This window comes from Coffea eugenioides, unplaced genomic scaffold (assembly GCF_003713205.1).
Source record: "Coffea eugenioides isolate CCC68of unplaced genomic scaffold, Ceug_1.0 ScVebR1_564;HRSCAF=1262, whole genome shotgun sequence".
Lineage (NCBI taxonomy): Eukaryota > Viridiplantae > Streptophyta > Magnoliopsida > Gentianales > Rubiaceae > Coffea > Coffea eugenioides.
The window spans coordinates 19,250-31,833 of record NW_020864413.1 but is presented as its reverse complement, the minus strand read 5'-3'; the positions used below and the strand labels follow the sequence as shown (position 1 = coordinate 31,833).

Sequence of the window (12,584 nt, the reverse complement as noted above, 5' to 3'; positions counted from 1 at the left end):
TCCAAATGTGTACTTACTCTTACCTAAATAAAGAGGAGTGGTTTAGGGTTTTCTTGGGTATTTTGACCTTCTTTTTTTTCATGAATTTCATTAAGACCTTTAATGTATAATATTTACTTGAATATGAGATGATTTTGAACCATATAAACGATTCCGAAAACAGTATTTCTTAGCCTATCTAGTTAGATTCTGACTTGTCTTTAGTTTAGTTTTATGTTTGGTCTACGAAACCCTAATTATTCTTGTCCACGGGTCCAAATGTCCTCGTTTCACTTTAAAATCTTTTTATACGTTCTACTCATCAATTGTTGAGTTTCTTTGATTTCACATAATTGTTTGTGCTAGATGAGCTGTAATATTCTTTCTCGTTTAATCTTAGGTTTTCTCGGTGGCTAAGGATAATATCCGGAAGAATATTTTGCACGTTGTTTTGCGTACATAGGTGAGTGTTCCTTGTTTGTTATATTCTCCTTGACTTCATGACTTGTTATTGTTTGATAAGGTGTTAAGTGTTTCCAAAACGAATTTTCTAGGCGAGCGTGTACTTTATCGCGCTCGACCTAAATGAAACGTGAAATTTTCAACGATTTAATGATTGATACATTAGTTGTGCATGATGTAAGCCTTTTGGCTGAACTGGGCCCTGCCCTTCGTTACCGATCGACTCGAGCCAGAAGCGGACTCGGTCGGGCGATATGGTGACCCTGGGTGTGAACGTTGTTATACTCGAGTATTACCTTGTAGGTTGGTGGAGCCTGGCCAACGTCCAGGAGGGGGTGAATGAAATGAACGATCGAACGAGGGTTTTACTTACAAAAATGCATTTTCAAATGATTGGAGGAATAAGGGGAATGACAGGAGAACGAACGAACGAACGAACAAATGGCTCCCTGTGAGCCGGTATCCTTTTAATGTATGTGTTATTATCGCTTTTCATTGTAAATGTTTCTTGAATTATTGATTACCGATGGTTAATGTATTGGCTTTGTTGTTGAATATGTGTTCGGAACCTCACTGAGCTTTTAGCTCACCCCTTTAGTTTGTTTTCCTTAACAGGGGAAGGCGAGCAAGGAAGTGAGCTCGATATAGACTAGCCAGTATAGTTCTTTTGTTTCTTTTGTTTTGGTTCTCGCCTTAGTGCTTGGCATGGGTTGGACGTATGAAGGATTGAGAACCTTTGTATATCCGATATTGATACTCCCTTTTGGGATAGCAATGTATATAAATTCCGCTTTAAGTTTTGGATCATTGTCCTATTTATTCTTGTGGTTTTATTCCGATTTTAATTGAGTAATGTAGTGAACGACTGAGTCCCGGCGAGAGTTGGGCAGGCGGTCCGCCGAACCCTCTGGTTCGCCTTAGGGGGAGGTGGGGCTGTCACAATAGCCTTCCCCTGAATTCCTCCCTGCACAAGCGGAGGCCATGGAGCAACGCCAAACTCTCCGCTGTTAGGACATCTACCTCCCCGAAATCCTTATAGAATGCAAAGATGAGCTTGCCCTCATGGTCACGGAGCAAGCCCCCCTGGCTCCCCGGCCATGACAGACACTCGCGTCAGTATTCAGCTTCACGACCTGGAAAGGTGGACGATGCCATGCAACTGCCAAGTAATGAACATGTGTACAACACGAGGTAGCCAGGGCTCTCCATGGATCATCCGAATCCCCTCTGAAGTGAGCCACCTTAAAAACCTTCGCCCGTCCTAGTTGTACCGCAAAGCTCTCCACCATATCAATGACCCCTCGAGCATCAAAGGGCAACCCTTCAAACCTTGCTTTGTTCCGACCCTTCCATAGAAACCACAAAATTAAGCAAAGAAGCATCACCATAATATGGTCCCACTTAACGCACGATGAAGAATAAAACCAAGTCAAGCACATCGCCGAAACCGAATTGGAATTAGAGGCCAACATCCCAAACCTCCTCTTGAAGTGAGTCCACACCTGTGCAGCAACCGGGCCATCGAGGAAAAGATGTAACAAAGATTCCCCCTGGGCCGAGCAGCACGAGCAGCAAGAGGCTAGATTAATACCTCGATTCTGCAAAACTAAGTCGACTGGGACTATGCCCCTTAGCACCTTCCAAACAAAAAAGGAAATCTTCAACGGAATAGTTGCATTCCAAAGTCGTTGATCCACTATCGACATGTTTCGTCTCCGTCGGACTGCTGCCCAAGCTGTTTTGAGTGAAAAAGAACCCGATGACGAGTCCCCCCAAACCATCAAATCGTCCTGATCGGGGAACAACTGAACTTGTAGGACTTGCTGAACCAAGTGGGTCGGCAACCAATTATTTAGCATGTCCCGACTCCACCCCTTATCTCCGTAGAACTCCGCCAGTAGCATATGGGGAGGATCAGAGACTGCCGCCATCTCAGCAAGAGACCGATCGGATAACCAATGATCAAACCAAAAGTCCACGAACCCCCTACCCAAATACCATCGAATTTTGCTCTCGACGATTGACCGAACCTTGTCCAACTGTCGCCAGGGTAGCGGCGGTCTATTAACCTGGGCCACCATGGGATGCACCCCCCTTATATACTTAAAGTGCATAAATTCAACCCAAATGGAATCTCTCTTCCGTAGCTTCCACCATAGCTTACAAGCAAAGGCCCTGCTCATATCTACGAACGAACGAAATCCCAACCCTCCTTCGTCAACCGGATAGCAGAACCTATCCCATGACCTCCACTGAATACCTTTCACCCCTCCTGGTTTGTCCCACAAAAAAGAATTACAAATTCTCTCCAATTTTTGAACCACAGCCTTTGGGGGACACAACACCTGCAATAGATACATTGGCATGGAGGATAGCACATGATGGAGTAGGATCAACTTACCTCCCGAGGAGAGTAACCGCGAGCTCCAGTGAAACAGCCGATCCTGCATCCTTGCCACAAGGCCATCAATAAACAACAGGTAGCTCGCCCCCTCGAGAATGGCACACCTAAGTAGTTAAACGAGAGTGCCTGCTATTGGAATTGGAGCTTCGTCGTCACGAACTGCGTCTGATCCTCCGAAGCTCGATTTGAAATGATGAACGAACTTTGCTAGCATTAACCCGTTGGCCCGAAAAGGCCTGTTACCTACGAAATAGGGCAGAGTGCCCATCCAGGCAGTCCTCAGAGCACCTGGCAAAGATCAGGATGTCATCGGCAAATGCAAGATAAGGAACCCGATTCCCGACCGACACGTAATATCTACTCTCTTCACGCTGAAAAAAGACACTTTAACCCCCGACCCAAGAATTCTACCACTAGAATAAATAAGGCCGGTGATAAAGGATCCCCTTCCTAGAAGACTTGAAGTAGCCCGCCAGAGAGCCATTTACCAAAATCGAGAACCAGTTGTTCGAGAAGGATTGAAAAATTAAATTAACGTTTCCCTCATTGAAGCCAAACTGGCGTAGCATGAAAAGAAGAAAGCTCCACTCAACTCTGTCGTACGTCTTTTCCATATCCAATTTGAGAATAAGGTTCGAGTGCTTCAGCCGTCGATCTAGATCCAGCACTAACTCTTGCGCCAGTAAAATATTGTCTACTATTTCCCTGCCTGGCACAAACCCCGTCTGCCAGTCGGAGACCAACCTGGGGAGCAGCCGATTGATACGGTTTGCCAAAATTTTGGAAATCAACTTCGAGCTAAAATTACAAAGGCTTATCGATCTAAACTCTTTCCATTGCGAGGCACCCACTACCTTTGGGATAAGAACTATGGACGTGCTCGTAAACCCCCGCGGCTGTTGTCCACCCTCAAAAAATTCCAAAACCGCATCTAGTAGATCCTCACAAATTATCACCCAGCTTGCTTGATAGAAACCTGCACTAAAGCCATCAGGGCCAGGCGCACTGTCCTGGGACATAGAGAAGATGACCTCCTTTAACTCCTCCATGGTGGGCAATTTGTGTAGCTCCGAATTCTCCAACTGGTTCAGTTTTGGGACCGCAAAGTCCACCTGTGGTGTCTCCCTCCCTTCGCGATCGGAGCAAAACAAAGTGGTAAAAAAATTGGTCACCGAAGCCTTAATACCCTCTATATTCTCAATCCATTGACCCGCAGCATCCTTAACGCGGGAGATGAAATTCATACTCCTCTATTTCCGAACCACCGAGTGAAAAAACTTGGTATTTCCGTCCCCCGACTGAATCCATTTGATTGAAGCTTTCTGTCGCCAGTAGTCACACTCAATTGCTAGGGCGTGGGTGTGAGCCGCTCTAGCCTCCCCCAATCGAGCCTTCGGGATCTCATCCCGTGCATTGTCATATTCCAATTCTCGCGGCTGGAGAAAGTCCTCAGCGTCCCTAATTGTTTGGGATATGTAACCAAAGGAATCCCGATTCCATTGGCGAAGCTTAGCCTTGGTATTGCACAACTTAAAGAAAAAGCGCCTCATGCCTGTGGCACTCACCGGTGTCTGCCACACTTTCCCAACGACTGGCAAGAACTCTGAGTGATTCCTCCATACATTCAAAAATCGAAAAGAGGGGGCGGTAGCGGTAACATCACCATACTGAATCAGCAGTGGGGCATGGTCGGAACGACCGCGCGAAAGGTGAGAGACCTTAGAGCACCCAAATACCTCGTTCCATGCAACATTGGTGAGGGCTCTATCCAAACGCTGCCAAACCGTACCATTAGTCCAAGTGAACTGTGCCCCATCAAAATCGACATTCGAAAGGGCACAATTGAACATTACCTCATTAAACTCTTCCATATTGGCCGGGTTGGGCGGGGCACCCCCTAACCGCTTATTGGCGTTGGAAATAATGTTGAAGTCACCAGCCACCATCCAAGGACCATGGCACTAAGCAGCGACAGCCTCCATGGCCTTTCATAAACGACGCCTCCCCACCCTTGTGCATTTCGCGTAAACCGCTGAAAACTGCAAAATAAAACCCAACCATCCAATCTCCATGTGTACCAACTGGTCGCCGCGTTCTTGGAAATGAAGCACCAAATTGTCACTCCAAAACAACCAGATTTTCCCACCTAACACGGCCTCAGCCTTGGTAAACCGCAAGAAGCAGCCTAGAGCTCCTAATTGCTCACCATCCGTCATAGGCTCTATGAGAACCAGTAACTGAATATGATCACTACAAGAAAAAAGGTCATTAGTGACAACATTTCTTTGTGACGACAAAAAGTCGTCACAAAATGAGGTTGTTTAGTCACGACTTTGAAGGTTGTCACAATTGACTCAAAGCAACTAAGTTTTCAGTGACAACTTTTAATTGTCGTCACAAAACTACTTCGCGCCATGGGATTTAGAAGGCGCGAGTTTTGCGATAGTGACGACTTGATAAAAGTTGTCAGTAATTCTACCACTTTCTTTGACAACTTTTCGTTGTTGTCACTGTTTATGTTTATTGACGACCAATTTTTGTCAATAAAACTATAGTGTAGTTAGTGACAACAACAATTGGTCATCAGTGACAACTTTTATTTTTGACGAAAAAAAGTTGTCACAAAAGTCTATCCTTTATTGACGACTTTCTATCTCGTCACAAACCTTTAATGGGAGGCAACTCATTTGTGACGACTTAGAAAAGTCGTCACTAGTAAATTCCCGTCAAGATTTAGCAAGAAGGCGGGAGTGTTTAGAACATACAATAGTGACGACATTAAGAACATCATCACTATTGAATGGCTTATTTACGGACGACTTTTTGTTGTCGTTACTGATCACTAAAAAAGTTATTAGTGACAACATTTTTTAGTGATGACAATATTTCGTCACAAAAGGGGATTCTTTAGTCGCGACACCTAAAGTTGTCACAATTCCATCAAAGCAACTAAATGTTTATTGACGACAAGTAGAGTTGTCATAATTGCTCAAATAGACAGTGTCTTCAGTGACGACCTTGGAAAATGTTGTCACTAAAATGATTTATTGAGTGACAACTTCTAATATCGTCACTGTCACTCTCTTGATTCAGATTTAGTGACAAGAATTCATCGTCACTATTTAAAGTACTTATTTGTAAGTCACTTTCATTAATTCTACTGTGCCACCCTAACTTTTGCGATTTAGCCCCAAATGTTATAAAAAATTCCATTAATTCCATTATGATACCTTAAGTTTTACAATTTAGCCCCATATATAGTACACCGATTTTTTTAATTCTATTATTACTCCCTAACTTTTGTAATTTAGCACCATATGTAATTTACCAATTTCATTAATTCTACTTTGGCATTCTAACTTTTGCAATTTAACCCCCATATGTAATACACCAATTTTATTATTTCTATTATGGCACCCTAACTTTTACAATTTAGCCCTTATTTTTTTATTAGGAAATTGCGAATGGTATCTTGATAAACTATGCATAAATATTTTATAATTTTCTCAAACTTAAGTAATAATTTGTTATAAACTCTAAAGATATATCTTTCATTACAATAGTTATAAGGCAGACAGGTATTTTTATCAATGGAATAAGAAATTTATGTCAGATTTATCCTTTGTACTACATGCCAAGTAGTATTAGCAAAAGAATAACAAATTACTACAAAGTAATTAACAAGATAGCCTTCAGGGAGTGTAGTTTATGGGCAAATGAGCATTATCTATTCAAAGTACCAACTTTTTATGGGCATTTTACTCTCAAACATATAATTTATGATAAATTTATAAAGGGATAATTTCAGAAACCTCCCCTGAGGTTTCTGACAATTTCACTGACCTCCCCTGAGGTTTCCACAATTACACTGACCTCCCCTGGCAGAACTTGGGACCCAATTGCTGACATCATATAATGCAAAATTACTATTATACCCAAGACATTTTGTGTTATTATAGGACTAAAATATGATAAGGCAGATGGTGTTTTGGATAGTATTGGATTGCATTTCTATTTATTTAATGTATGGTTATGAAATTTGTAATGATATTACTCTTGGATTGCAGTTTTGGTTTGCACCTTATTACTGTTAAGGTTTTATAAATGACTGTTTTAGTTCTTGGATTACACCTTACCTCCAAATTTTGGGAATTTACCCAAATTTTCCATTTTCTAATATTCCTACAAATATGCAAAATTATGCATATCCCTCAAATCTACCCAATATTAATGTTTTGTTAAACTCTAAATAACAAAAATATGAAATATAATATTTAAATATATTTTAATACACACAAGTTGGACGGGTAACTAGTGTGTCAGAGAGTTGCCATAATCTCCTTAAACCCGCATGCGGGTTTAAAGAGTATTCGGATATTCTCATATGCACCTATGCAAATCGAACCAACCGGATATCTTATCCGTATCCCATTTTTTAAATAAAAATCTTATAAATTTGAAAAATAAAATCAAATTTAGATGTATTAGGGTTTTAAAAATATTATATAAGTGATAAAAATTTTATAAATTGTAAAAATAAAATCAAATTTAAATAATTAAATGTTATATTTGCCTAAGAAATAATACAATAATCATAATAATGATAATACAATAATATTGGTGTAATAAAACTGCCATTAATTTAAATATTTATTTATAATGCCCAAAGAGCCTAATTACCAATTTTTTTCTTCTCTTTGTGGGTTTCCTTTACATGAACAAATATTTTGCTCTTTATAGGTATTTCACTCTGAATCATGTAATTTATGTTAAATACATAAATGTTTGTAAGTAAAATTCAAAAAGTGTTGCACTAATATTTTTATGAAAGGGAAACTGGTAGGTTTTGTATTTAACATTAATTAAATATGTGAAAGCAAAAAAAAAAAGAAATTATAGGGTACAGCAATTTAATTAAAAAAAAGAAATATTAAAAACTAGCAATTTAATTAGTGACGACTTTTCTTGTCATTATAATCTTGAATAAATTAGTGATAACATTATGTCATCACTAAATTTTCTTTGATTTTGACTTAACAATAATGTCTTATTAATAGCATTTGATTATTTTTAATGAAAGTCTATTATAACCATAGAATTTGACTTTCGTTATTTTCAATTAATGATGTACTTTAGTGCTGGAATTATAAAAAATTGCAGGGCTAAAATATTTGCAAATTATAAAAGTATATTTTCACTTATATGTAATTAACAAATTTTGCCACCTATATTGATGAAAATTTGTGTTTTTGTACTAAAAAATAAAGAATAATACTATAGCAATAAAATCTATGCTTCAAACCAAATTAAAAATAAAAAAAACATGATGATTGGTCTCAAATGTTGGGAAAATGATTATTTTTATTGAAACTATGTTATAACCATATAATTTGAGTTTAATTATTTTCAATTACAAGATGTTCTTTAGTGCTGCAATTATAAGAAATTAGTATAAAATATTAGCAAATTATAAAAGTACATTTTCAATTATATGAAATTAACAATTTTTGCCACCTATGTTGATGAAAATTTTTATTTTTTGCTAAAAATTAAAGAATAATACTATAGCATTAAAATCTATGGTTCAAACCATATTACAAATCTAGAAAAAAACATGATTTTTGGTATCAAATGGAGGGAAAATGAGTGAAGTCAAAATTTTGATCAAATCATTAGTGAAAGTGCCGCGCAACAAAAACAATATCCAAAGCAAGACCAAAGCAATATCCAAAGCAACGGAACACTTGAGACAAACCTTCACCGAGCTGAAGTAAACAAAAGCTTCTGCACTAAGCACCAAAACAGAGCTTCCGCACTGAGCACAAAACAGAGCTTCCGCACGGCCTGATACTTTCACCCACACTTCTCTGGCTTCTCACTAGCATCACCATGGCTGTCCAGCATTAAAGTACAAGGTTTTCAGGTGGAAAGGTTCGTTTTCTCTCTCCTATACATTTTCCCCAATTTTTCCAAATCCCTAATATGTAAGATCCTTTTTGTTATCGCTACTGAGTCGCCTGGATTAAGCTGTGTAGCTACTTGTTTTAGCTTCAATATTTCGGGTTATCTGACCACAGGTTAGGGTAGTTTAGGATGGTCCGAGGAGCCGGTGCTCCTTATTTTCTGGAATGCATTAAAGAGGGAGGAGACAGAATTGTTGAAAATTGGAATGGAAGCCTATGTTGGGCATTCCGAGAGAAGGGATCGAGTTTTGTTTAAATAACTGGCCAATTAGGTGAGTAGTTCAAGGTTATTTCATTGACAGCGCAATTAATCTTGGGTATATATCCCCTTATCCGATAAGGTTGCCATGAAAGGGGACAGAAATTGAGGGAATGGACGAAGGAATCATTTATGTCCACTGCCCAGTTCTTGTGAATTAGCAGCAACCAAGACTCTAGTCTCAGTGGGTCTATTTTGTCTAATATTTTCAGTTGCATTGCAATAAATTCTGGTATTGTTTTTTTAAAAAGAAAATTCTGGTTTAATGCCCTACTCGGTGCTTTAACCTTACCTCAACTGAGATAAAATGCCATGCCCAAAACCCCTAAAGATGGCTTTCAGGTGTTCTACTATTTTTTAATTCCCCTAAAGATGGCTATCAGATGTTTTATCATTTTGTCTTATTAGTAATTTCTAGTCTTATGAATCAGGTTCATCCCTGCATCTTTGTGTCAAACCTCTTTTATATGGCTCTGCCCTTTTTTGAATTGTTCTCCATTTAACTCTTTGGAAATCACTTTCTAACTCACTGCCAGAACTATAACTCTTTGGAAATCACTTTCTAACTCACTGCCAGAACTAGTTCTTTGGCAACTCCGTTACCTCAGAATATCCAGTTCCATTTCAAAGTAAGGGCCAGCCCTTGCCTTTTTAAAACCCTATTAGCTACATAACTGCCTTTACGCCTCAGGTCCAGATGAATCTGAGGACAGACATCTACCTAAGTTAGTCATCTCTAATGAAAGTTTTCCATGCTTTGATGCTTGGTTAACCGCAAACCTTCTTAGACAAGTATTGGTTTAGCCATGAATTGTTTCTTGGAAAATTTTTGATCAAATACTAAAAGTTAGAATTGTTTTTGGAGCATTTTACTGGACATGTTCGTGGAAGTTAAATAACCAGTGGACAACCAGAATGAGGCCAAATATGCACCTTACATTGCACGAGCATAAATTTAACTTTGATAAAACATTGTTATGATGAGTGTTGCTGAATACCTAAGACACAATAATTTTCTGTTGCTCCTAAGATGCTTTTGCCTTAAGACCTGAGCCATTGTTTGAGTCCCTAGGCCGAAGGAGCTGTCTGATTCAGGTGTTTCAAGCTATGTAAGCCACTGCAGTTAGTATCAGGAATCTTATTGCAATGCTTAAAAATGAAACTCTCTGTGGAATAGTTGATATAATATAGTCTTTAACATTTGTTAGTAGTAAATTGATGTGAACTAATGGCAAAAATAATGTAACTTCCATTATAGAAGGGCACGGAGAGTTTTTGCAGAAATGCTACTTAATTTCAGGTTTTTTGTTTCAAGCATATCTGCTTGGGACTGGTTTCTTATTGCTGCTAGATGAGATTTCTAAGTTTTCCCTTAATCTGCATTTTGACAGTTCTTGCGAGCTTCAGGATTACCTTAAGTTTACTTCCCTTTCTTGATTGTATTGGCTGCCTCGCAGAAGAAAAGAGAAAGGGTACAATGGGTGGGATAGATTTTCTAAGGCACCAAATATAATAGGGAAGAGTTCAGTCATTACTGCCATTAACAAAATCACATACTAAGGCTCTTCCAATGAAAATTCACAACAGTCATGGCCATTATAATTTATTTTTGAGTTGATAATATACTTCTAGATTATATAGTAGTGAATATACTTCCAGATTATATAGTAGTGAATATACTTCTCTCATGCGCACATAATGTGTGGACCTAATTTCTTCCCTTGTACTTATATTTTTTGGCTGTTGGCTGATGGATGATGGCTAGTCAAATAGTAACATTTGACAAAGCTAGACTATAACAGGTTGCTTATAGTTTCTAAAAGGAGAGAAATGGTGGTTATGTTTCTTCTTACTCATTTGAAGAATTGAAAACCTGAATCTGGTTATGAGAGCAGGTGGATGATAATGTTCAATTTGGCGAACAAATTGTTCCTTCAACTTTTGTAACTTTATGATAGTTATTCTGCTTTAAAATAGTGATTCTATGATACTTATGTTTCTTAAGTGTACAAACATGTAATGACTGCTAAAACATCTTGTTGGTCGTTTAGATCCTCAGTTATCTGTATGAGGTTTCATGGGTTGAGTTGTTCATTCATTTTCATTGCTGAATTATGGTACCATTCGACTTCATTACCAGCTACTAGTTCCTTATTTCCTGCCAGTTGTCAGTGCATGAATCAATGTTAATGAGTTTTTTTTTTCTGTTACTTTCTTTTCTGGGCCAGTAGATTACAGGCGATACTTCCCATTATGATGCTGTAGCAAATTCAGCTGCATCTGGAGTACAGTCTGCAGGCCTTAATTCTGGTTAGTCGATGTTAATGCAGGCAAGCACAATAAGAAATGATGAAATACTATTTGCATATTTAACCGAAGGGTTAAATTAACACCCTATATCTGAAATCTGCACTTTTGATGGCTTAATAAGTAGCATAGTTATATTGATTATGTACAGCACTTTTGTCTGTTATGATTTACTATATATATCACAAGCTCGTTTTACTTGTAAAGATGGTGAATGTCATTATGATCATGGATAAAAGAACAAAAAAATCCTAAAAAAAAAAGAGGAAAGAATCCAAAATGTCGTACAAGAATTAGACTTGCCTGTTTAGAGAAAGCAACCCTCAGTCAATACTCGTTTTGAGGGAGGGCAAGCTCAGCCACTTTGAATCCTTAATACTATTAAAGTCTGGCTGCCTTCTAGGCTCTTTTTTTTTTCTTTTTTGAGCAATAGTCTGCCTTGTAGATTAATTTGCTACAATTCCAAAGCATTCTTGTGCTACATATACCATCAATCACACAAATCTATATGTATATACAGATTGACATAGCATATGTTCAGCAGTTTAATCAACCATAAAAAACAATGTTAATTTGATCCTAAGATTCCAGTGGCTCTACAGCATGTTAAGAGCAGAATAGGAGTTAATAACAAGCTAAAATTCCAAGTCTTTGTTACATTGAGGGTTTTCTTTTCATGAACTTTAGTATTATAGGGTACAAGTCCCATTTCAGTTTTATGGAATTTAGTATGCAGTAGCACCCAAACTAACCTTAATTTTCAAAAACCGAAAAAAAAGAAGAAGAAAGATACAGAACTGGGTAATCTTGGCTTGTAGTGGTGTTGTGACATGAAATATAGGAGCCAATTTTACAGATTCGGGTTTGAAGACATGACACCATTTATGTTGGGCGCTAGCTAGCTAATGGAGTGGAGATACTTTGACAATATTCTATGCTCCTCTTAAGCTAGAGTACATTATTTAGTGTACAATGAAGCAAAATTTGAGGACTGGTTTTCTATTGCACAACTTCAAACATGTCTGTTATGGCTTTATCTTTTGTTTGCCAAACTTTTGCATGTATACTGTGGCTGCAGATTCTATTTAGTTTGTTGCCTTACTAATGCATTTGTACTTGAGATGGTTGATTTTTGCTAAAAATGTGTTTTACACCTTGGATCCCATTGCTGGTATTTGAGGAGTTTAAATTTAGTTCATATTACATTGCA

General features: G+C 38.2%; 1 protein-coding gene across 1 annotated transcript; it reads right to left on the bottom strand.

The window, feature by feature from the left end:
• Positions 1–1,457: 1,457 nt before the first annotated feature.
• On the bottom strand, positions 1,458–4,089 carry LOC113758547. The gene is made up of 5 exons (XM_027301355.1): positions 3,334–4,089; positions 3,089–3,216; positions 2,843–2,885; positions 1,944–2,786; positions 1,458–1,787 (listed from the first exon to the last, which is right to left on the bottom strand). Exons 1-5 carry the CDS (start codon positions 4,087–4,089, stop codon positions 1,458–1,460), a joined length of 2,100 nt encoding a protein of 699 aa, XP_027157156.1.
• Between the last annotated feature and the right edge of the window lie 8,495 nt (positions 4,090–12,584).